The sequence below is a fragment of the Erithacus rubecula genome (assembly GCF_903797595.1).
Source record: "Erithacus rubecula genome assembly, chromosome: 4".
In the NCBI taxonomy this organism is placed as follows: Eukaryota; Metazoa; Chordata; class Aves; order Passeriformes; family Muscicapidae; genus Erithacus; species Erithacus rubecula.
The window spans coordinates 5,078,655-5,105,021 of NC_136686.1; the positions used below are offsets into that span (position 1 = coordinate 5,078,655).

The window sequence follows — 26,367 nt, forward strand, 5'->3', positions numbered from 1 at the left end:
GATTGCAGAAATAGAAATGACTTGGCAGAAATATCTAGCCCTGATCATTGCTGCTTTCACATTCCTCTGCAGAAACAAGTAGATCCATCAGACATAGGTAGCATCCTCATCTCTGTGCAACCTGAAAGGAGTTAATGAGAAAATTCTCTGTGTAAGAGGACAGCCTCCAAAATGCTGAGAAGAATCCTCTGACTCATGCTCAGCTGGAGCCTCCCTCAGACTTTTCATGACGCAGACTCTCAGAGAAAGGAAGCACTGATAATCTGCTTTCTTGAAAAGCCCAACCCATGCATCATGTTCTTTCTTAATGTATTGCCATTTTAAAACCAAATTTACCAAGAAAATGAGATGGCTGCTCTGTTGTCCATCTCTGCACATTGTCTTGTCTGTCTGGTCTAGTGGAAGGAAGGTGTCCTTGCCCATGGCAGGAGGGTTGAAGTGAGATGATCTTTAGGGTCTTCTTCAACACAAATCATTCTATGATTTGATGATTCTGTCTTCCAGTTGTTGGGCATTTTTGCAGCACAGATAAGTGATTTGGGGTATAAGACTGGGAGTAGTATCACAATATAGAGAAGTTCTAGGGATCCATATCACTGAGTTGAAGAGAACGTGCCAGGTTGCAGCATTGGGTATTTACAGGATGTCAGATACAGATCTTTAGGTAATCAAGCTGTGAGAACGTGCCAGGTCCAGCACTGTTGCAGTATTGGGTATTTACAGGATGTCAGATACAGATCTTTAGGTAATCAAGCTGTGAGGACACAAATGCTCAGTGACCAAGCTGTTAGACCACTTCTGTCTCTGAAACCTCCTCACAAACTGTTGCCTGTAAATAGCAACCTTACTGGAACTGAATGCTTTCTGCATAATTGCATTTCACCATTGCTCCTGGGAGGCTGAGTGGGTGTAACTGCAATACATCAAGTTCACAGGCATTTCAGAGCCCCCATTGGTGGCCTTCAAAAGCAGGGACTCTCCTGACCTACTGTGCAAGGATTTACCAGCAGGCATCAATTTTTGCAGCTCTGGGTGTGCCTGTGCCTTCCTATTTGCTGTGTGAGAGAAGTAAGGTTAATTTGTCAGCCTGGGAACATCTTCAACCCTCCCTGTGCTTTCAGTGCTCTGAGATTTCAGGTGGCAAGTCTGTCCAGAAAATGGCTATGTAGATATTGTTTATATCTGTTCCCAAATGCCTTTAGCCATCACCTGGGATGCCCCTGCCTCCAACAGGATTTTGGCACCCTTTTAAATCTTGAAAAGGAGGAAACAGAACTGCAGTCCTACAATTCCCCATTCTGTAAATATCCCTCACATGCTGATGTATCTGTCCCTGCTAACCCACATTGCAAATTACTTGTTATAAAGAGAATCTCCACCTCTCTATCCTCAGGTTTTTTGGCCATCCAGGATTTTCAGCCTGTGAAGAAGGAAAGGGCTTTTCACAGCTGCAGTGGGACAACTCCTGGAACAGGAGGATTTGTGCAACACAGCTATGGGTAAACAAGCCCAGAGCAGAGAAAGAGCTGAGAAATTACATTAAGTAAAGGTGAAGTCCTTTCCCTAGGCAACTTGTAAAAATATCTCCCTTATGCCATCCCCTTTCCTTCAGCATTCCTTGTGTTACTCAACTTTACATTTCCTCTGCTGCTTCCATATGATCCATAGGATTTGGAAAAAGTAGCCCTGCAGATGTGTGGCTGAAGGTGAGTCAGCTTGGCACCATCTTCCACAAGGTGATTATAGTTTCCCTCTTCCACAAGGGCTATAGTTTTTTGAAATAAAAAGAATCTGAGATGGATTGAGACATGGAAAAGAGGGCTGTGAAAGAAATAACTGACTGTAAGGTTATTTTTTTAGCCTAGTTACAATAGGTTCAAGTTACCACACTGTTAAATATCTATTTGGGTGTCAGCCTTCAGAAATTTTTAGACCTAATTTCTTTTGAAGTTGAATTTTTTGTTAAAATTTGTCCCAAAAGAACAGAGGTGTTAAATAACCTCACCAGAATGCAAATATTGTGAAATGATGCTGACGTTGCTTCAACTGGCTGTATGTAACAGGATTCTTCTGCTTCCTGTGCTGCAGCAGGGAGATGCTGAGTGGGGAGGTGTGGGGTGAAAGTTGGCTGTGAGTCAGGGACGTGCCTGCTGCCTACAAAGGATTTCAGCAGTGGAACAATCAGGGCTGTTTTGAGAGTATTGGGTATAGCATTTTTCTTCTTTGCCTCCTGAGTTTGTTGCATGTCACCATAATCCTCAGAGAGAAAACTCAGTGGAACTTCACTGCTTTCTCTCCTGTCTGTCTCTGTCTGTTGCCTGAGGCAGATACTCAGAGGTGCTATCACATCCTGTGGTTCTGACTCTCCTCTTTTTTTTTTTTTTTCTTCACACTTGGCTTCTGTATGAGCATTTAGTTTTCTAAAGGAAGCAGATTTTCTCTTCCTCCGTCTTCTCAGGTCACCTATAATTTTAAAATCTTCCTTGGCATGCTGCTCACTGCCAATCTGTGGTATCTTCCTGCTCCTGCACATCTCTCCCACACCCCTCAGCAGTGCCATGCAAACACCACCACATCTTGTTCCACCCAAGACACCATGCAACTCCAATCCTTGTCACAACTAAACCACTTCTCCTTGTAATTCCAGGAGAGTGGAACATTCCAGCAGCATCTCAGTTGCACCCTCCAACCTCACACTCTCCTCCATGTGAGGAAGGGATTTTCTGCCTAAAAGTGGAGAAGAAGCCATAGTGAAAATTTCTCACATGGGCAGCTCTGCAAGAGGCAAATTCCCTTGCCTTTTCCCCTCCTCACTTCATGATTAATTCTGTCTTCATGTCCTGAAGGGGCCAAAGTCTCTCAGTTTTGATATCCCTGTGCTGTCCTAACCTTCAAATACTCAGTTTGCATCTCTGTGTCCCTCAGCCCTGGTTCTCCCCCAAAACAGAGTCTTGGGTCTCTCTGGAGCAGACAGTATAAAAAAAAAAAAAAATCAGCATTTGGTTAGAGAACTGAAAAAAGGAACCATAAATATACTTGCTGTCTAAAGCAGAGCTGTCAACAACATGACCTGGGATTCAAGAAATCTGTATGCAATTTGATTTCTTTAAACTCCATCCCTGAGGATCAGATCAGGTAACTCTCCTTTTCTGTTGTTCATCTCTTCTTCCAACACCTGCCTCAGAAAATAATGCAAATGGCTTTTCTACATTTTCCCTGCAAGTTAATAGAAATAAACTACTCTGTCCTCCAAAATCTGCAGGTCTGGGATAAGTTTTGTAGTGGATTATGCAATTGGGCAAATTGAAGATAATAGACAAGGCACTTTCTGATAGGAACTGGTCAGAAACCTGCTAAGGGTTTTTGTTTTTATGTCCTTACACTGAAAGGTCTCAGGCAGCACAAGAGATGATGCACTTTTCTCCTTTGACTCACTCCCACCAAGGTATAGCCCATGGAGTAGAGGCATTTTTCATATTCTACTCTTCCAGGTTGCTATAACAGCAGCCCTTTCCATGTGCCACAACTGCTTCCTCTGATAAGCCATGGCATTAAGACTGAGCTTCTTTCCAACAAATTTGTCCATAACATCCAACCAAATGGCACAATCAGGGTTCATTTCAAAATCTTCAATGGCAAGACAAGAAGAGCCCCTTTTTTCCTTGGTGAGGAGAGCCAACATTCACCCACCCTGAGTAGGAGGTAAACACTTGGCTGCCTTGTTTTGGTTTTTGTAGTACAAAGCAGCTGTTAAAAATGTTTAAAGATGTATATGAGATGTCTTAGTACAGTTTCACTCAGGCAGGGTGCCAGGGCATGTTATGTAAGGTGTTGATCTTCCCTACATTTTTAATTGAATGTAGAACAGTCGGGTTCCAGCCCTCCTTCCTGGCAATGGGCCCAGCCTCGAGCACTTCCATATGAACTGGGCTTCTCGTGGCTGCCCAAGGTGTCAGCAGGACTCAGAGGCTGCAGAGATGGTGATTTTGTTCTTCTCAGGAATCAAGAGAATGCTCTTCCTCTTGTTCCTCCCATGCTTTTGTTCTGGCCTGCTTGCATCTCCACTGCTGCATTTCCCCACCTTCCTGCATCCTTCCAGCATGTTCTAACTCTGCTGGGACCATGAGGAACAGGAGCTGATGGGGTTGAGCTGCACATCCACACAACTGGCTGGGTGGCATCTGGATTCAGCCCTGCTGAGAGCTGCCTGGGTCTGACATTGTGGCAAGAGGTGACTTCCAAAAGGGCAGCATCTGCTTCTCTGTAAGTTGAACAGAAGTCCTCTTCATCCCCCTTTGCCAAGGATCATACTCTAAGTATATTTAAATAAAGGTGTACTGAAGGACTAAGAGGATTGGGAATCTTCAGCCTGGAAAGGCTGAGGGGAATTGGGATTTTCCAGCCTGGAAGATAGAAGGCTTTGGGGTGACCTCATTGTGGCTGTGCAGTGCATGGAGAGAGTCTCCAGAAAGATGGAGAGAGACTCTTGACAAGGGCCTGGAGTGGCAAGACAAGTGGAATGGATTTAAACTGAGAGAAGGGAGGTTTAGATTGGATGAGAGGAAGAAATTGTTCACTGTGAGGGCTGGTGAGGCCCTGGCACACTTAAATATGTCAGGCACAGGATAGGACATCCCTTGAAATACTTATTTTTTGCACTGTCAGGCAATCACTAAGTATAGACACCTGATGTTAAAGCAGCTGGAGTTTAGAGGGGAAAAAATACCACCAATGATGCTAAATAAAAACCAGGCTGTTGTTTTGTTTTGCTTAAATTATGAAAGAGAAAGAGGCAGCTTAATTTTATCCAGATACAAAGAGAAAGAGTTTATTCCAGGGAAGTGTTTCCCAGTTGCTGTGACTTTACTTTGTTCAGCTGTTTTCAGTTCCTCTTTCACACAACAGTGAAATATATTTTGCACAAAATGTGTTGCAACATTTGTCTAAAAATAGGTAGACTTTAGAGGGAATAATGTAGACAGTCTTCCTTTTGGTCATCAGTTGGTTGCAAAATTATTCTTGTCATAACAACTTTTTAAATCTTTTTTGGATTGTGACCCAGACAAACCTTTTGGCTGTGAATCACTGCAGGAGACACTTGTTCTTATTTGTTTAACAATGATTTTTTAAAAGCAATTTGAGGTAAACCCAAAACATTTAATTTCTCCTAAAAGAACATCCTCTTTGATCCAAAAGAAAGGAAATTTGAAATGCTTGATTTCGAAAGTATTAAACATTCCATTATGTTCAGAAAATATATTTTGCATTAACAATGATATTTTCCTCCTTGGTAGTGGAAAATCTTTGTTTATATTAGAAAATCATTTTGGTCCCACAAAAGTTACAGGTTTTTTCAAGTTTTTTACATATCAGAAAATACCTGCAAATTATTTTAGGTCTGGATACAGTGAGCTAGCACATTAAATCCAGAAAAATCCACATTTTCTCAGCTGTCAAGCAGATCCACTGAATCCAATTTATTTATTGAACCCAAAGAACAGAGAGTTTAAGGGAAAGACATCCTAGTTACTGTAAGGGGAATTTAAGCAAAGTTCTCTATTTGAAATCTTTCTTCTGAGCCTCTCTCTCACAGTTTTGGTTTTGGCTTTCATTTTCCTTTTTACTACAACCAAAAAAAAGTGATTATCTGAGTATTGTCAAGGGGGGAAAACCAGCCCAAAAGGCTTGCTTTCACAAAAGAGGGTTGTTTTTCCAAGTGTTTACTGCATTCTTCGTTCATAATACATGTTTAATTTTAAATATTTTATCTATTTCAGAGTAGCTGATTTGCAGACTACTTATCTTTGAATTTGGATCTTGTAATAAAATCTTTATCATAGCTGTTTCTTGGTGAGGTACAGAGACCCATCAGACTCACCTGATCTGAGAAGATTCTTCACCTCTGACCTCAGACTGCACAATGTAAGTACTGGGCAAGAGCCTGGTATTTAAAAATCTCCCCTTCTTCTGTCTTTCTTGGTCATGGCCACACAGAGTTTGGGATTGCACAGGCTGAAAGATGGACATGACTGGTCTTGGAAACATGGAAATAGAGCTGGCAAGAGTAGGAGTGAAGTGGGAATGTGAGGGATTATTTGTTAGGAAAATGCTGTCAGATGTTGCCCATGCCCTTAGCTAGAGTTTAGGATGCCAAATGCATTATGTGCTAATGAATTGCAACAGAATTATTAACACAGACATACAGGGCCATTGTCCCTCCCATACAGATCCACATTAAGATATCTTTAATTTACTGAAGATATTTACTACTCCTTGTCATAGTTTTGTGGGAAGTACACAATACCACAGAGAAATAATAACTATGCATTTAAATTCTGAAAAGCATGGCTAAGTGCTCAGAAATACAATACAGACTACCTGGTGTGCTATCTCCAGTATTAAGTTATGCAGCATCTCAGTATCACATAAAAGGATTTACAGGGGGAGCTGGAGCCCCCTTTTAAGTTTGTCCCATGGTATTTGCACTCTCTTTGTGAAATGGAGTTCAAAAGCACAAACTCAGTGGGGTATTGCACCTTTCTTCTTCAAACAGCACCAGCCCACACAGTCAGCACTCCCTCAAGATGCAGCAGAACCTGCTGATCAGCGTAGGCAATATTCCACAGGAAAGAGGGGCACTATTTTTATGGCAAAATTTGTGGGATTGGTGCTGTCATGTGCTTGTCACTCCAGAAAACCAGCAATAAACCCAAAAAAGTGATTGAACGCAATGGAAACATTGATGGATGTTTCCTACACTCAATCCATGTTACAATTGGCAAATTAGTAATGCAATTCCCTAGTAGAAAAAAATCTGAATGGAAAAAAATAATTAAGACTTGGTGGAGCTGAAACAATCACAGAATATTTTGGGTTTCCCAGAGTAGCTGTGGCTGCCCCATCCCTGGCAGTGTCCAAGGCCAGGTTGGATGGAGCTCTGAACCACCTGGGATAGTGGAGGGTGTCCATGCCCATGGCAGGGATTTAGAAAAAGATGATCTTTAAGATTCTTTCCAACCTATTCCACCTTTGTGGAGATATGGAATAGCTTCCTGACTGTGTGACAGTAGCCTAGCTTTTATACTCTTAAACAAGCTGACATAGTTTCTAGTTTCATTCCCCTGTTGGATTCCTCTCAAAGCCTGGCCAGGGCTCAAGGGGAAACCAAGGGAGTTGTCTCCAATTTTAAACCCCCCCAATTAGGCAAGATATGGCCTTATCCAGTTTCTGGATATGGACAGGTAAACATACATTTTACCAATAAACAAACACATATAACAATAGTTCATAATAATTGAATATATATATATAGAATATATATTTAGAGAGAGAGAGAACATTTGGTTGGAAGGTTCATGTAGAGGCAGCTTTGGCTCAGGGCCTGTTGTTCAGGCCTCAGTGCCTGGCTGCTTGTCACAGAATTTCTGGACACATCTCTCTGTCAGGTCTGCATGCCACTGCAAACCTTAATTTGACCACAGTACAGACTTCTGAGTCTACAACCACCTCAGAAATTTCTTCACTTCCTCCTCTCTCACACAGGTCATGTTTGCTTGGCTTCTCTGGGCCTCTGAATATGGGACATGAGGCACAGAATACCAGATCATATCCTTGGCCCTTTGAAAAAGCCTCTGCCATTAACACTGGTGAGCAGAGGGTGTTCCAGATCTGATGGCTCTGACAGAATATTTCCATTTGAAAATTGTCTCTTTGTGAAAGAAATAGGTTCAATAAGAATTGGTATTTATTTTATTAAAAACCACTCAACTTTTTCTATAACTTTTTCTAAATCAGAAAAGCAGTATCTTATAATTCTGTAAAGTCAGGAATACAGTAATCATAGAATCATGGAATGGTAAGGGTTGGAAGGGACCTTAGAATCATCTCATCCCTGACCTTTCCTGTCATGGACAGGGACAACTTCCACTATCCCAGTTTGCTCAGAGCCCTGTTCAACCTGACCTTGGACACTTCCAGGGATGAGGCAGCCACAGCTTCTTTGGGAAATCTGTTGGCCTCATCTGGACTCTCTCCAACAGTTCCATGTCCTTCCTGTGCTGGGACTCCAGAGAGAAAAGAAGTCACCCCTCAGCCTCCTTTTCTCGAAACTGGACAAACCATGGAATCCTCAGCAGCTCCTCACAGGACATTCCTTCCCACACTTCTGCCAGCTTTGTTCCCTTCCTCTAAGCCTTCATTCAAGCACCTTCACATCCTACTTAAATTCTAGGGCCTTGGGCTGATTTTAGCTGGAATAGAGTTAATTTCCTTCATAGCAACTGCTATGGGCTCCACTTTGGGTTTGTGCTGGAACAGTGTTGAGAACACAGATGTTTAAGTTCTTGCTGAGCAGAGATTAAACAGAGTGAGAGTCCACTCTTTGTCATCCCATCCTACCACTGAGGGGGCTGGGGGTGCACAAGAAGTTGAGATAAACTATCCAGAGGGATATTACAAACCTGGAAAAGCAAAGGATTGTTTTGTTTAGGCTCCACTATTCTAGTTGCTGCCTTTGCACATCAAGTAACTTGCCAAAACAGGCTGGACTAATCCCCTTTTTGAATGCCCATTTGCCTTAGAGGTCACTTGTAGAGAAGCAGACAGTGTCTGTGAGCTGAACAGAGCCCAGGCTCTGTGCTCAGGACACATGGGGGCAAAGTGTTTTGTGTGTGAGTGTGTGAAGCTTTGGGAACTTACAAATGCCAGAACCACTTCCCAGCACGGGTGGCTTCAGGGAGTCCATGAACTTGTATTTCCTCATGTTACTGACATAAAACTCTATGCTATCAGAAGATGAAGTAGAAATAGACTTCTCTTTTCTTTAGAAGTTTATGTATGGCCGGAAGAGTCAAGAACTTCCTCCTGAGGGTTAGAAAGAGGAGGGAGCTCTGAGTTGTGCCGAGCCCAGAGTCACTCTCAGAACAGCTGAGGGAGGAAAGAAGAGAGTGGAACAAGAATGGCAGAAAATGTCCTTTATGCTGACTTGAACTTGCCTGAACCAAGCAGATCCAGAATCCTGACAGTCCCTGATGTCCAAGGTAGGTCCAGTGCTGAACACTGTGCTTTCTTTGCATTCTCCTGTCTCTCTCCCACATGTGTTGAGAGAGTTCCTTGGAGCACCAAAGTCCCAAAGAGCACAAGGGAAGCATGAGGGCCAGAGCTGGAAAACTGCAGCTGGAGTGTCCAGGTAGGGTTGTTTCTATTTACACACACAAGTTGTTATCAGATCTACTTTTCTCTTGTTAAGGTGCAAGTGTGAGGGAGTGTCTCTGGTGTGATATTGGGAGCAGTTTTTATCCATTCTGGAGACTATTCCAGAGCTGAACATCCATTGCTCCTGGCCAGGCCTGGTGTCCCCCAGCAGAGTGAGATTCCTGCAGCAAAGTGCTGAGGATGGAGTGGCTGCTGCTGCTGGGGTTTGCAGCATCTCCTGCACAGCTGTTCCTGCTCCCTGAGCACAGCAGGCATTGCCTGGGGGCTTCTGCTGCTGCTCTGGCTGTGCAAACTGCTTGTGTAATGCCCAGGTGTGAAATGCTTCACGGACAGGTTTAGTCTGAATTAGGATCAAACACTTTGTGAAATTCTGACCAAGGATTTATCTTCCTTTAATGAGATGAAAATTATTACACAAATGTTTTCACTTGTTTTGCAATATGTGCTTAAAAGTACATCCAAAAAATGAACAGACTTCATACACTATTTCTGTATTTAATTTTTGTTTTGTTTTGTTTTTTCTAAATCCCCTTTCACTCTGACAGAATCACTTCTTACCATCCTTTGCATGTCTTGTGCACAAAGTGTGAACCCTCTGAAGGTCTTTTCAGATGCGTGCCGTTATGAACACCCCAGGAAACTGGGGTTTAGCACCCCCTTCAACAGATGAATTCTGGACTGAATTCACCACAAAAGATGAAACTTTGATTACAAATTCCATTCTCCTCATAATTTAACCCATGTACCCCTACTCAAAATTCTGAGAGATTTCCAGTAACATTTTTGCGTTTATCTGCTCGTGTCATTCCATCAAGCCACTACCACCTATTCTTTGTTCACTGAATTTATGTGCAAAATTTTCAAGATATTGTCTCCATCTTCTGAAAAGAGCTCAAAACCCTGACTTCTGTCTTAGCTCTGTACAGTGGTAGAACCCAGGGTGCTCAGTGTTGTATGTCACGATGACTTTGAGAGTTTTATAACGTTGCAACATCCTATTTTTGAATTTCTATCAACTTATTTTGTCCTTCTGATCTTTCTTTCATCTCTGTATGTTTTCTTCCTTGCTATTTTGTATTTATTACCTGCAGATAAAAGAATTGATTTCAATATGTTCCACGTTATCTTGTTAATTTTGATGAGATTTCAAACCCCTCCAAATTCAGCACAAGCTTCAGTTTTCAGGCTTTGATGTTTTAGTCATTCTCACCATTCCTGTCTGAATGCACAACCTTATGCCACCCTTGGCACTTCCCTCCTCTTTTGTCAAGTCTGACCATGTGGCTGTGTGCCCCTGTCCCCTCTGGCATTGTCTGCCTTGAAGAGAAACCAGATCTGTTCCTGCCTCTACCAAGTACTCCAAGGGTGAAAGTGTCATCATGGAACATGGAATCAGAATATCCTGAGCTGGAAGGGACACACTAGGATCATCCACTCCGACTCCTGGCTCTGCACAACAATCCCACCCGGTGCATCCCTGAGAGCACTGTCCAAATGCTGCTGGAGCTCTGGCAGCCTTGGTGCTGTGACCATTCCCTGGGGAGCCTGTTCAGTGCCCCAGCCCCTTTGGGGAAGAATCTTTCCCTGATATCCACCCTAACCCTCCCCTGACACAGCTCCTGCTGTTCCCTGGGTCCTGTCCCTAGTAACAACAGAGCAGACATCAGTGCCTATAAAGGAGAAAAGTATAATTTGTGCATGGTTAACCACAGTCACATCAACCAGTTGGTGACCTGTGTTCAGCATTTCTCACGAATTCAGACATTTTTTGTTTCACTGAATTGGATTCTCAGCTGTCTCTCTGCTCTGTTCTTGTTCCCAGACTCAGGTTGTACCTATGCTGAAGTGAAAGTGAAATCCCAAGACACAAATGCTGCAGCAAGCTGCAAATCATCTGGTGAGTTGAACAGTCTGATAAAGTGATGGGAATTTAAACAAGAAGGGGAGAGGGGCTGATCCTGATGCCCCAAACGTGCAGTGACACAAAACCATGAGGAGGCAGGAGGATACAATTGCCTGCTTTCCCCACTCAGAGCAGGGGCAGCTGAGGTGTTGCATTCTGTGCCCCTAAACACTTGTTGGCTGTGCTGGCAAAGGAATAGGAAAATATGATGGGGGTCACCCAGACACCCCAAGCTGCTGTCCCCAGCAGCAGTGAGAAGGGAACAAAGGAGATGAGGAAGCAGAGGGTGGGCATTGATTGCTGGGAGGACTCTTCTCCTTTTCCCCTCTCCTCAAAGCATTGTTGGGTTGGGATCTGTTCAGTTCCCTGAGCACAGGGCTCCAGAGGCAGTGGGGAAGCATCAAGACATTGAGCCTGGCTCCAGTTTCTCAGTGTGAACTTGAAAATGCACCTTGGAGTGCAGAGGAAAGGGGCTTCTGTCCAGCTGTTCCCCTGATCTTTATTTTTCTCTTCTTCTGTAGGTAAAAGCTGTTGTTCCAGAAAACGTGTTGCTCTATGCGTGCTGGTAATCCTTGTGCTGGTCCTGGCAGTATGTTTAATAGTCACGTGTAAGTTCTTTTGTTAGTGTCATAATAACAATTAATTTTTGTCTCTGTCCCACTGACTGATGTCCAGGCCATGACATATAAAGCCAGTAGGAGCAGAAGTTACCTTTGGAAGCAAAGGACAGCAGTTTTTAGCCAAACATGGCTGTAACAGAAAATCTGTAAGAAAGTTGAGTGGTTTAAAAGTTAAAATTCCAACAGATAAAAATGCCAAAATCCAGATAAAAAACTGACACCATCCAAATGACAAAAAAAATTATACAAATGTATTGAAGAAATAAATAAAAACTTGATAATGCCTACCAGTAATATCATTGCTAACTGTGAGAATCTCACAAGGTGATGAGGTTGGTATCATGAGACAAGATGTCTATAACACCAAAAATCTTAAAATAATTCTGAGTTAGATTCATTAGAAGGAGGCAATTAAATCACATTTAAAGAAGTTTGTTAGTGTCATATCCTGGTTTTAAGGACAGGTATCTGCCAATAAAGACTAAAACTGCTCTTTGAAATGGGGAATGCAAACCTCTTCCCTCCAAATTGTTATTATAATTTTGAAATTAAGGTGCTCTCAGGCAACAAAATGGGAATTAGGAATAACAGTTCTTTACTGGGAATGTAAAATGCAAATACAGTATTAAAAAGAACAGTCCCAAACACACTGACAGCCAGAATGCAACCTGACAGTGTCAGTCTGTCAGTTTGTTGGCAGCAGTCCCAATAAATGGTGGCTGCATCCTCCTGCAGAGACAGATGTGGTTCAGCTGGAGCAGTGCTCCTGTAGAACGTGCAGTTTTCCTCTGAAGGTGCAGTGATAATGTGGAAAGGTCAGTGTTTTCCTCTGGAATACACTGGAAAGAAGGTAACCTGCTGTCCAAAATCTCAGTTTTTATCTAGGTAGGAAAGGCTTGGCTCCTCCCCCTGGCTGGAGCATCTCCCAGTGGGATGATGTAATTTCATCAGTCATACAGTGAATGGGCCAGCAGCAGATGATATCTTCCTGGAGGGAGGATGGGCTGTGGGAAAGATAAAGATGATTGCCCCAGCTGGTTTAAAGATGGCCCATTAGCAGATAATATGTGCCATAGAGATAAGGGTCACTGCCCCACCCAGCTTCAACAGAGGGTGACAGAATACACATTTCTGGCCACATTCTGTATTGCAACCCAAGACATGTCAGCAATTAATTTGTGTCTCTCTCCCAGTGATTGATGTCCTGCCTATGACACATAAAGCCAGTAGGAGCAGAAGTTACATTTGGAAGCGAAGGACAGCAGTTTTTAGCCAATCATGGCTGTAAGAGAAAATCTATAAAAAAGTCGAGTGTTTTAAAAGTTTAAAATACCAACAGATAAAAGAGCCAAAATCCAAATGAAAAGCAACTGACAACATTCAAATGACCAGAAAAAAAAAATTATGCAAATATTTTGAAGAAACAAGTAAAGATTTGTTAATGCCTATCAGTAATATCTTTGCTAACAGTGAGAATCTCACAAGGTGATGAGGTTGTATCATGAGACCAAGATGTCCATAACACCAGAAATCTTCAATATAATTCTAAATTAAAGTTTATTAGAAGGAGGCAACTAAATCATATCTTAAAGGAGTTTGCCTAAGATCATAACATATTTTGAGCTACATAAAAAGATAAATAATATTTTGTAGAAAAAAATCTTAAAAATCTATTTGGTATTTCCTTTAAATGTTTTCAAGGATTCATTTTTAAATTTTAGGTGATTTTGCTTGTTTCTTTCCATCCTTTGATAGCTGAGGAATCTTGAGAAGCTTCCAATCTCAAATTCCAGAGATGCACATGGGGAAGACATGGCAGAGACTTTGTTCCTTGGAACTTGAAAAGTAGGGCTGGGAGGCAATTCATTCTTTTTTTTTCGAGGCATAAAGCTCAGGAGTGATATCTGACAGTGCCCTGACATTTATAAAATATCAAATAGCAAAGGATGGGCAAATTAAATACAAATAATAAACCAACAAAAAATAAAAAGGTGTAATTTGCATTTAATACAGCTTTAAGTATAACATGGAAAAGGGAGGCCTTAGACTTAGAAAAGGACTGGCTTTAGTTATAACTCCTTAGTGGGGCTCAGAACCGACTCAGAACAGCTACAGACCTGAAAAAATACTCCTAAGAAAGTTGAGATCTAAATTTGAGAAGTTAAATCGAGATTGTTTTTTAGTTGAAGAGCACACAGGTATCACTTGTGCTCCAAACAAAAACTGTTGTATTTTGAGATTATTCTAAGTTTTTGTATGAATTTTCCATAGGGTCTTATTATGTCAAATGCACTGTTATTAAGATGCAAATTGTTTAAATGAACTGAAGTGTTGCCTTTTACTAAATGGAACCTGACCTGATAATTTTTAAATTTTTTGTAGTAGAGTAAGGAGCAAAGAGGAAGAATTTGCATTCTGTGTTGGGTGATGGGGGTCAGAGACATCCAGCAGAGCTCTGTGACAGTTCATGGTCATTCCTTGCAGGTAAAAATTGTGTTCTCATTTTCCAGATGGTGTAACTGCAGGCACCCAAAACAGATCAACAGCTGTGACCTCCTCCAGCCAAAATGACTCCAAAACATTTTCCCCCACCAAACAAGAGGACTCAACAACATTGACCCCAATGACCCAACAGGACTCAAAAACATTGACCACCACCACCCAACAGGGCTCAACAAGATTGACCTCCAACAGCTGGAATGTCTCAACATCATTGTCCCACACCAGCCAAGAGACCTTAACAAAGTCACCGCCCAGCCAAAGAGAGACACCAGGTAGGCAATCCTCTGTCATTCCAAAGGGATTTGCCAGGAGCCTCTGGGACTGATTGTTATGAGGTATAGAAAAGCAACTGTGTCAGCATTTTGTTCAGAAGGAAAACAAACAAATCCTCTGCCATGTCAGGACTACAAACCTTACCCTGGGAAACTCCCAGGATGAGATCTGGAGCCCATGGAGGGTTTGCATTTGCAGCTCCTTTGGAAGCAGGGCTGGCTCAGCTCTGCATTCCTGCTGCACAGGGCAGAGCTGATGCCTCTCTGCTGCCAGAGCAGAGCAGTGTGAGGCAGGGAAGGGACAGGAGGAACAATCCCTGTTGTAGGCAGCCCTGCAGGGAGCAGCATGGACAATGTGCCTGTGCTGCTTTCCCAGGGCCCCTCCATTGCCAGCCTTTCACCTCAGTGCAATTCCCTGTGGTTGTTTAGGAGCTGCTGAGCAAAGATGGGAAACGCTGGATCATGTTTGCTGTGCTGCTCCCTGTGTGGCTCCTGCCTGGTGATTTTGGGCTGGTATCAGCTGCAGAGCCTGTGGGGGATCCCTGGTGCTCTGGTGACAATTCCCAGCAGGAGCACACAGGCATTTCTGTGCCTGGAATTGCCTCTCTTGCCTCTCTTTTATCTTGGCATCTTTTTGGTCAGTGTGAACATGGATTATCCTCACCTCTTCTTCCCTTCTGCAGGCTGTCACCCACCATGGAAAAAACATGGGAAAAAATGCTACTTCTTTTCTCCAGAGAAAAAAAATAAGGACTGGGATTCCTTCCGTGGAAATTGCACTGCCATGGGCTCAGACCTGGTGATCATTGAGAGCAGGGAAGAGCTGGTGAGATCCAAGTGCTGGGGCAGCTGCTCAGGGGACTGGAGCTGCCTGGCCAAGGGCTGAGCAGGGACACTTGTGCCACTCCTGGCACATGTCCCTGGGCTCTGGCCCGTGCTGCCAGCCATGGACACCCCAGTGCTGGCAGTGGGAGCAAAGCCCTGCACAGGGAGAGGCTGCTGGGGCTGGGAGTCCTGGCCCTGGAGGCTTCTGTGCCCAGGCCTGATGGCATTGGAAGGAGCAAACTCCCTGCCCAGCTGGCTGGGGTTTCACAGGGATTTAGCACACAGGGCAAGGAGGGTGAACAGACACTTCTTTGTGAGAGCCATTGTTTGGCACAACCTGAAAAGTCTTTGGCACCCCCATCAGAATGGATAATTGTCTCCATTTCACATCTGTGAAACTACAAATTACACTTATAATGGCACCACAGGTATATTATTGCATTTGATTTATTCATAAGGACCCTCTGAAATGGAGAAATTATCTCTGGAGCTGTGGGCAGAAGTGCTCTTGCTGGATACACACTACAATTTCTGTGCAGGCTGTTTAGCACTGAGAATTCTTTACATCTGCTGAATAAAATGTCATGTTCATTTGTTCCCATTGCTTGTTTCATTCCAGTGTTACCTTCACTCAGTATCACAAGGTGCATACTACTTACTTGGTCTCAGATACTCTCCAGTGGAACAGAAGTGGAAGTGGATCAACAACGTGGAACATGACCCAGCCATGTGAGCTCATTCCAGCAAGTCCTTGCCATGCAATTTCTGGGAAGGGGAAAATGCCAAAGGCAGAGCAGAGAGCCCAAGGGAGATGAGGGACTGTGGTTTGGGGGAAGCTGATTCCTTGAGATGCAGGTGCTTGAGCACATGGCTGTGCCAAGGCAAGGGAGCCTTTCAGTGCCAGGGAACACAGGGCTGTCCTGTGAGGATGGCAGGAGAGGACACAGCTGTGGTTCTGCTGGGCAAGGAAGGATGTGAGGGAATGCAGTTCCCTGGGGAAAAGCAGGAGACAGGAGTCAGGGACAAGAGAGAGGGTGATGTCAGCACCATTGGCTGCAGGGGAGCAAAGCAGGGAATGTTTCTGCATGGGAAAGCATTGCCCAGAAACTTTTGTGGAGATGTGGGGGGCAAAAGTCTGGAGTGGGAGGGAGATTGCAGCAAAGCAGTTCCTGATGCCAGTGACAGTAACACAGCAGGTGCCACTGTGCCTTTCACTGCATGTCAGGAATGTAACCACATTTCACTTTTTTCCTCTCATTAGGTTCAATATAACGGGACATCATTTGGACTATCACTGCACAGTCGTTGGACATGGTGAAATAGGAGCTGCACATTGCAGTGGGACCCAAACAACACAAAACCTGTGTGAAAAACCTGCAAGACGTTAAAAAGGCATCAGAAGGAGAGCTGAAACCACAAGCTCCAGGCTGATATGTTATGCCAGCTTCCTGTAGCAAACGTGGATGGGATGTGTCTCATTTCTCTCTAGCTGCCCAGTCTCTGCTCCCAGGCTCTCCTGCAGCCCCTCCAGACTCATGGCCCAGCCCAGCCCAGCCTTTCCCTGCTGCTGTGTGAGCCTGGCTGGATCCCCTCTGCAAGAGCTGCCTCTGGCACACAGGAGGAGTCTGGCACTGTCTCATGCCAGGGCTGGCACTTGCAGACAGGCAGTGCCAGGGGAGAGGAGTCCAGCCTGGGGCCAGGGCTGATCCCAAACTGATGCTGACTCTGCAGGGCACATCCATGCCCAGCCCTGTGTTCCCAGCCCTGCCTGTGCCCAAGGAGACCCTTCCCCAGCTGGCCACAGCCTGGCCTTGCCTGCAGCCACAAGGGAAGGGCAGCACAGATTTCTGCTTGGGATCTTGTGGGGAAGGGCAGCCCAAGTTTTTGGCAGGATGGACAGGACAAAGTCAGGGGTGGGTGTGGATAAAGCTTCCCCTGTCCCAGACTGTTCCATGAGCACATGGAGGAAATGGGAATCATTCCAAGGCAAAGGATCCTACAGCAGAAGAACTCTGGGTATAAAATCAGCCCCAGTCCTGTGTGGGGAAGGGAAGGAGTGTCAGATTTAGGATCTGCTGCGAAAGGGCACAGGAATGAGAGCAGCAGAGACCAGCAAGGGCTGAAGAACAGAGTCCTAGCAGAAGCTGAGCTGGACAGAAAACAGAACAATGAAAGCCCCAGTGAGCTGTGAAGGAGCTGCTACAGGCAATGGCAACACCATGCTCTGACCTTTATTCCCTGGAGATTGAGCACAGGCCAGGGCAGATCTCTTGATGTGCTCTGGGTCCCCCAGAGAGCTCCACTCCCCTGCCTGGGCTGACTGCTGGGCCCCTGTACAGCTCATCTCCTTTCCCATGCATGGAATAAAGCTTTTCTTTTCCAAACACAGAGCATTGCTTGTGTGTGAGTGTGTGATGCTTTGGGAACTCAAGACACTTCCAATGCCAGAATCTCTTCCCAACACAGGTGACTTCTGGGGGGCCATGAGCTTGTCTTTCCTTATGTTTGTGACAGAAAGCCCTGTGCCATCAAGAGACGAACTGTAAATGGAATTCTCTTTCCATTACAACTTTATGCAAGACCAGATGAGTCAAGGACTTCCTCCTGAGGGTTAGGAAGAGGAGGGAGCTCTGAGTTGTCCCCAGCCAGAGCCTCAATCTTAGAACAGCTGAGGGAGGAAAGAAGAGAGTGGAACAAGAATGGCAGAAAATGTCCTTTATGCTGACTTGAACTTGCCTGAACCAAGCAGATCCAGAATCCTGACAGTCCCTGGTGTCCAAGGTAGGTCCAGTGCTGAACACTGTGCTTTCTTTGCATTCTCCAGTCTCTCTCCCACATGTGTTGAGAGAGTTCCTTGGAGCACCAAAGTCCCAAAGAGCACAAGGGAAGCATGAGGGCCAGAGCTGGAAAACTGCAGCTGGAGTGTCCAGGTAGGGTTGTTTCTATTTACACACACAAGTTGTTATCAGATCTACTTTTCTCTTGTTAAGGTGCAAGTGTGAGGGAGTGTCTCTGGTGTGATATTGAGAGCAGTTTTTATCCATTTTGGAGACTGTTCCAGAGCTGAACATCCATTGCTCCTGGCCAGGCCTGGTGTCCCCCAGCAGAGTGAGATTCCTGCAGCAAAGTGCTGAGGATGGAGTGGCTGCTGCTGCTGGGGTTTGCAGCATCTCCTGCACAGCTGTTCCTGCTCCCTGAGCACAGCAGGCATTGCCTGGGGGCTTCTGCTGCTGCTCTGGCTGTGCAAACTGCTTGTGAAATGCCCAGGTGTGAAATGTTTCATGGGCAGCTTTCGTCTGATTTAGGATTTATCATTTGTAAAATTCTTACAGAGGTTTTATCTTTTTTTACTGAGTATAAAATTATTGCATAAATGTTTACGCTGGTTTTGCATTGTCTGCATAAAAGTACTTCCCAAAAAATCAGACTTTATAGAGTTTATTTCTGAATTTAAGTATAATTTTTCTTTTCTTTCTTTCTAACTCTCCTTTCACTCTATCAGAAATCACTTCTTGCCTTCCTGTGCTTGTCTTCTACACAAAGTGTGAACCCTCTGAATGTCTTTTCTGAGAGGTGGAGTTATGAACATCCCAGAAAACTGGGATTTATCACCCCAACCAACAGGTGAATTCAGAGCTCAATTGACCAGAAGAGATGACACCTGATTACAAGTCCCATTTTTCTACCAATTTAACCCATGTATTCCTATTCAAAATTTTGATAGATTTCCTGTAACATTTTTAAGTTTCTCTGCTTGTGTCTATCAGGTAAACCCTTACCACTTATTCTGTATTTTCACTGAATTTATGTACAAGATTTCCCGGATATCATTTCTATATTCTGAAAAGAGCTCAAAACCCTGACTTCTGTCTTAGCTCTGTACAGGGATAGAACCCAGAGGGCTCAGTGTTGTATGTCACGATGACTTTGAGAGTTTTATAACATTGCAACATCCTATTTTTGACTTCCTACCCACATTTATCTCCCTCTGACTTTTGTTTCCTCTCTGTATATTTTCTTACCTGCTGTTTTGTATTTATTACCTGCAGGTGGCAGAATAGATTTTAGTTAGATTTAGTTATCTTGTTGATTTTGATCAGATTTCAAACCCCGCCAAATTCAGCACAATCTACTGTTTTCAGGCTTTGATGTTTTAGTCATTCTCACCATTCCTGCCTGAATGCACAACCTTATGCCAACCTTGGCACTTTCCTTCTCTTTTGTCAAGTCTGACCATGTGGCTGTGTGCCCCTGTCCCCTCTGGCATTGTTTCCCTTGAAGAGAAACCAGATCTGTTCCTGCCTCTACCAAGTGCTCCAAGGGTGAAAGTGTCATCATGGAACATGGAATCAGAATATCCTGAGCTGGAAGGGATCCACAAGGATCATCCACTCCAACTCCTGGTTTTGCACAGGCACCCCAACAATCCCACCCTGTGCATCCCTGAGAGCACTGTCCAAATGCTGCTGGAGCTCTGGCAGCCTTGGGGCTGTGACCATTCCCTGGGGAGCCTGTTCATTGTCCAGCACCCTCTAGGGGAAGAACCTTTTCCTGATATCCACCCTAACCCTCCCCTGACACAGATCCAGCTTTTCCCTGGGTCCTTTCCCTGTTACACAGAACAGAGATCAGTGTCTATAATGGAGAAAATTATAATTTCTGCACGGTTAACCACAGTCACATCAACCAGTTGGTGACCTGTGTTCAGCAATTCTCAAAATTTCTCTTTTTGTTTCACTGAAGTGGATTCTCAGTCTCTGTGCTCTGTTCTTGTTCCCAGACTCAGGTTGTACCTATGCTGAAGTGAAAGTGAAATCCCAAGACACAAATGCTGCAGCAAGCTGCAAATCATCTGGTGAGTTGAACAGTCTGATAAAGTGATGGGAATTTAAACAAGAAGGGGAGAGGGGCTGATCCTGATGCCCCAAACGTGCAGTGACACAAAACCATGAGGAGGCAGGAAGATACAATTGCCTGCTTTCCCCACTCAGAGCAGGGGCAGCTGAGGTGTTGCATTCTGTGCCCCTAAACACTTGTTGGCTGTGCTGGCAAAGGAATAGGAAAATATGATGGGGGTCACCCAGACACCCCAAGCTGCTGTCCCCAGCAGCAGTGAGAAGGGAACAAAGGAGATGAGGAAGCAGAGGGTGGGCATTGATTGCTGGGAGAATTCTTCTCCTTTTCCCCTCTCCTCAAACTTTGTTGGGTTGGGATGTGTTCAGTTCCCTGAGCACAGGGCTCCAGAGGCAGTGGGGAAGAACCAGGACATTGAGCCTGGTTCCAGCATGAAAATCTGGAAATCTGCAGATTCCAAGTTTCTGGTTTGAAGCACAGGTCCCTGCCAATAAAGGCAAAAGTTGCTCTTTGAAATGGTGAATGTACACTCCTTTCCTCCAAATTATTATAATTTTTAAATTAAGCAGCTCTCAGGCAAAGATATGGGAATTATAACAACAGTTCTTTACTGGGAGAATTAAAATAGAAGTGCACTATTAAAAAGAACAATCCCAAACACACTGACAGAGTCAGAATACAGCCTGACACTCTGTCAGTAGTTTGTTGGCAGCAGTCCCATTAAATGGTGGCTGCATCCTCCTGCAGTGGCAGATGTGGTTCAGCTGAAGCAGTGCTCCTGTAGAAGGTGCAATTTCCCTCTGAATGTGCAGTGATGATGTAGAGAAGCTCTGGATTTCCTCTGGAATTCACTGGAAAGATGATATGTTGCTGTCCAAAATCTCAGTTTTTATCAGGGTAGGAAAGGCTTGGCTCCTCCCCCTGGCTGGAGCATCTCCCAGTGGGATGATGTAATTTTATCAGTCACACAGTGGGACTCAGTGGCCCATTAACAGATGATATCTTCCTGGAGGGAGGATGGGCTGTGGAAAAGATAAAGATGATTGCCCCAGCTGGTTTAAAGATGCCCCATTAGCAGATAATATGTGCCATAGAGATAAGGGTCACTGCCCCACCCAGCTTTAACAGAGGGTGACAGAAAACACATCTCTGGCCACATCAACCCAACACACCAGTGTGAGCCTGAAAATGCACATTGGAGTGCAGAGGAAAGGGGCTTCTGTCCAGCTGTTCCCCTGATCTTTATTTTTCTGTCCCTCTGTAGGTAAAAGCTGTTGTTCCAGAAAATATGTTGCTGTATTGGCAGTGATAATCCTTGTACTGGTCCTGGCAGTATGTTTAATAATCACATGTAAGTTCTTTTGTAATTGTTATAACAACAATTAATTTGTTTGTCTCTCCCAGTGATTGATGCCCAGGCCAAGACACATAAAGACAGTAGTAGCAGAAGTTACATTTGGAAATATAGAACAGCAGTTTTTAGCCAACCATGGCTGTAAGAGAAAATCTGTAAGAAAGTTGAGTGGTTTGAAAGTTTAAAATTTCAACAGATAAATAAGTTGAAATCCAAATTAAAATCTGACTACATTCAAATGACAAAGAATTTATTATACAAATCTTTTGAAGAAACAAGTAAAGATTTGTTGATGCCTACCAGTAATATCTTTCTAACTGTGAGAATCCCACAAGGTGATGAGGTTGTATGATGAGACCAAGATGTTCATAACACCAAAAATCCTAAATAATACTGAATTAAATATCATTAGAAGGAGGCAACTAAATCACATCTTAAAGGTGTTCGCTAAGGTCATAACATATTTTGAGCTCCACAGAAGGCTGAACAATATTTTGTAGAAAAAATCTTGTTTCCATCAGAAAAAGAAATTAATAGATCATTTTGGTATTTCCTTTAAATATTTTCAAGGATTCGTTTTTAAATTTTAGGTTGTTTTGCTTGTTTCTTTTCAACTTTTGATAACTGAGGAATCTTGAGAAGCTTCCAATGTCAAGTTCCAGAATTTGCCCCTAGTTCAGAGAAGTATGTGGGGAAGACACAGCAAAGACTTTGCTCTTTGGAACTTGAAAAATAGGGCTGGTAGAGGCAATTCATACTTCTTTTTTCAAGGCAAAGAGTTCAGGATTGATATCTGTCAGAGCCCTGACATTTATAAAATAGCAAACTGAAAATTGTGGGGCAATTTAAATACAAATAATAAACTAGCAGAATGTGAAATGTTGTAATTTGCATTTAATACAGCTTTAAGTATAACATGGAAAGGGGAGGCCTTAGACTTAGACCCCGAACTGGCTTCAGTTATAACCCCATTGTTAGGCTCAGTACTGGCTCAGAACAGCTACAGACCTGAAAATATACTCCTAAGAAAGTTGAGATCTAAACTTGAGGAATTATATCAAGATCGTTTTTAAGTTGAAGAGCACACAGGTATCACTTGTGCTCCTAATAAAATTTGTTGTATTTTGAGTTTATTCAAAGTTTTAGTTTTGTATGAATTTTGCATGGAGTCTTGTTATCCTAAATATGCTTTTATTAAGAATTAAATTGTTGAAATAGACTAAAGTGTTGCCTTTTACTAAGTGGAACATGACCTGATAATTTAATAATTTTTATATTAGAATCATGAGCGAAGAGGCAGAATTTCCATTCTGTGTTGGGTGATGGGGATCAGAGACATCCAGCAGAGCTCTGACAGCACAAAGCACAGTGGTCATTCCTTGCAAACAGAAATTGTGTCCATCTTATTTCCAGATGGTCCAACTGCAGGCAACCAAAACAGATCAACAACCTTGTCCCACATCCCTGGAGAGACAGCAGCAGGTAGGCAATCCTCTGTCATTCCAAAGGGAGGTGCCAGGAGCCTCTGAGACTGACTGTGGAAGGGGACAGGAAAGGAACTGTGTCAGGATTTTGTTCAGAAGGAGAACAAACAATCCCTGTGCCATGTCAGAGCTCTGGAGCCCATGGAGGGTTTGCATTTGCAGCTCCTTTGGAAGCAGGGCTGGCTCAGCTCTGCATTCCTGCTGCACAGGGCAGAGCTGATGCCTCTCTGCTGCCAGAGCAGAGCAGTGTGAGGCAGGGAAGGGACAGGAGGAACAATCCCTGTGGTAGGCAGCCCTGCAGGGAGCAGCATGGACAATGTGCCTGTGCTGCTTTCCCAGGGCCCCTCCATTGCCAGCCTTTCACCTCTGTGTAATTCCCTGTGGTTGTTTAGGAGCTGCTGAACAAAGATGGGAAATGCTGGATCATGTTTGCTGTGCTGCTCCCTGTGTGGCTCCTGCCTGGTGATTTTGGGCTGGTATCAGCTGCAGAGCCTGTGGGAGATCCCTGGTGCTCTGGTGACAATTCCCAGCAGGAGCACACAGGCATTTCTGTGGCTGGAATTGCCTCTCTTGCCTCTCTTTCCTTGTAGCATCTTTTGGCCAGTTTGAACATGGATTTTCCACACACCTTCTTCCCTTCTGCAGACTGTCCTCCAGCATGGAAAAGACATGGGAGAAAATGCTACTTCTTTTCTCCAGATAAGAAAAAGAAGGACTGGGATTCCTCCCGTGCAGAATGTGCTGCCATGGGCTCAGACCTGGTGATCATTGAGAGCAGGGAAGAGCTGGTGAGATCCAAGTGCTGGGGCAGCTGCTCAGGGGGCTGGAGCTGCCTGGCCAAGGGCTGAGCAGGGACACTTGTGCCACTCCTGGCACATGTCCCTGGGCTCTGGGCCGTGCTGCCAGCCATGGACACCCCAGTGCTGGCAGTGGGAGCAAAGCCCTGCACAGGGAGAGGCTGCTGGGGCTGGGAGTCCTGGCCCTGGAGGCTTCTGTGCCCAGGCCTGATGGCATGGGAAGGAGCAAACTCCCTGCCCAGCTGGCTGGGGTTTCACAGGGATTTAGCACACAGGGCAAGGAGATTTCACAAGCATTTCTTTGTGAGAGCCATTGTTTGGCACAACCTGGAAAGGATTTGGGACCCTCATCAGAATGGAAAAGTGTTTCCAGTTGTGCAGGCCAAGGGGCCTGCCACAGCTCTGCCCCCAGTCCTGCCCTGGAGGGATGTGTCTTAAATGGACTGTGATTAGCTTATCCTAATCCTCCTGGAGAGATGCCCCTTAGTTGGCACATCCTCCCTTATCATGGTGAGCTATGGCCAAAGGCTTCAGTGATCCCACCAAGCCTTAGTAGTCATGTTGATCCTTGGTAATCCATTTGTCTTTTTCCTTGACACCACTCTTGCATTCCCCCATAAAAATCACAGCTTTTCCCCAGTTGTTCAGGGAGCTGTACTCCCTGGCCTCCTTCACAGAGCTGCTGGATAATAAAGGAAACTTTGTGGAATTGCCATACAATGGCAGCAGGGGATCTGTCAGAAGCCCCGCTTAGAAGGATTCCCTTGTGGGACCCTCTGTGGGAAGGTTCACTCCCACCACTCACCTACACCCAGATATCAAGTCACACCTGATAAACTACAAATTACACCTGTAATGGCACCACAGGTGTATTATTATATACTTATATCCATAAGGAATCTAAAATGGAGAAATTCATCCTCTAGAGCTGGGGGCATAGTGCTGTAGTTGGATGCACACTATACTCTCTGTGCTGGCTGTATAGCACTGAGATTTCTGTGCCTGGCGTGAAGAAAATGGCATTTCCTTGCTTCATTTTATTTCTATTGTTGGCTTCCTTTCCAGCATTACCTTCTCTCACAATCAGAAGATGGGTACTACCTGCTTGGTCTCACTTACTCTCCAGTGGAGCAGAAGTGGAAGTGGATCAACAACGTGGAACATGACCCAGCCATGTGAGCTCATTCCAGCAAGTTCCTGCCATGCAATGGCTGGGAAGGGGAAAATGCCAAAGGCAGAGCAGAGAGCCCAAGGGAGATGAGGGACTGTGGTTTGGGGGAAGCTGATTCCTTGAGATGCAGGTGCTTGAGCACATGGCTGTGCCAAGGCAAGGGAGACTTTCAGTGCCAGGGAACACAGGGCTGTCCTGTGAGGATGGCAGGAGAGGGCACAGCTGTGGTTCTGCTGGGCAAGGAAGGATGTGAGGGAATGCAGTTCCCTGGGGAAAGGCAGGAGACAGGAGTCAGGGACAAGAGAGAGGGTGATGTCAGCACCATTGGCTGCAGGGGAGCAAAGCAGGGAATGTTTCTGCAAGGGAAAGCATTGCCCAGAAACTTTTGTGGAGATGTGAGGGACAAAAGTGGGGAATGGGAGGGAGATTGCAGCAAGGCAGTTCCTGATGCCAGTGACAGTAACACAGCAGGTGCCACTGTGCCTTTCACTGCATGTCAGGAATGTAACCACATTTCACTTTTTTCCTCTGATCAGGTTCTCTATAATCAGGCCTTACAGTGACTACCACTGCACAGTCATTGGATATGGTGAAATTGTAACTGCACCTTGCAGTGGGACCCAAACAACACAAAACCTGTGTGAAAAATCTACAGTAATGTGAAAAAGGCAGCAAAAGAGATCTAACACAAGAGCTCCAGGCTGATATGTTATGCCAGCTTCCTGTAGCAAACGTGGATGGGATGTGTCTCATTTCTCTCTAGCTGCCCAGTCTCTGCTCCCAGGCTCTCCTGCAGCCCCTCCAGACTCATGGCCCAGCCCAGCCCAGCCTTTCCCTGCTGCTGTGTGAGCCTGGCTGGATCCCCTCTGCAAGAGCTGCCTCTGGCACACAGGAGGAGTCTGGCACTGTCTCATGCCAGGGCTGGCACTTGCAGGCAGGCAGTGCCAGGGGAGAGGAGTCCAGCCTGGGGCCAGGACTGATCCCAAACTGATGCTGACTCTGCAGGGCACATCCATGCCCAGCCCTGTGTTCCCAGTCCTGCCTGTGCCCAAGGAGACCCTTCCCCAGCTGGCCACAGCCTGGCCTTGCCTGCAGCCACAAGGGAAGGGCAGCACAGATTTCTGCTTGGGATCTGTGGGGAAGGGTAGCCCCAGTCCTTGGCAGGATGGACAGGACAAAGTCAGGGGTGGGTGTGGATAAAGCTTCCCCTGTCCCAGACTGTTCCATGAGCACATGGTGGAAATGGGAATAAGTCCATGCAAAGATTGTACAGCAACACAGCTTTAGACATAAAATCAGCCTCAGTCCTGTGTGTGGAAGGGGTGTCAGATTTAGGATCTGGTGGGAAAGGGCACAGGATGGAGAGCAGCAG

General features: G+C 44.9%; 2 protein-coding genes across 2 annotated transcripts; both read left to right on the forward strand.

The window, feature by feature from the left end:
• Positions 1-8,745: 8,745 nt before the first annotated feature.
• Positions 8,746-17,528, forward strand: LOC306801306 (uncharacterized protein). Its single transcript, XM_079304259.1, has 7 exons — positions 8,746-9,038; positions 11,036-11,110; positions 11,638-11,724; positions 14,247-14,510; positions 15,194-15,336; positions 15,955-16,064; positions 16,597-17,528. The coding sequence occupies exons 1-7, from the start codon at positions 8,957-8,959 to the stop codon at positions 16,721-16,723; spliced, it is 888 nt and encodes a 295-aa protein (XP_079160385.1). The 5' UTR covers positions 8,746-8,956; the 3' UTR covers positions 16,724-17,528.
• Positions 17,529-17,968: 440 nt separating this feature from the next.
• Positions 17,969-26,270, forward strand: LOC306800767 (C-type lectin domain family 5 member A-like). Its single transcript, XM_079303094.1, has 7 exons — positions 17,969-18,116; positions 20,116-20,190; positions 21,454-21,540; positions 22,957-23,025; positions 23,673-23,815; positions 24,890-24,999; positions 25,532-26,270. The coding sequence occupies exons 1-7, from the start codon at positions 18,035-18,037 to the stop codon at positions 25,656-25,658; spliced, it is 693 nt and encodes a 230-aa protein (XP_079159220.1). The 5' UTR covers positions 17,969-18,034; the 3' UTR covers positions 25,659-26,270.
• Positions 26,271-26,367: the final 97 nt, after the last annotated feature.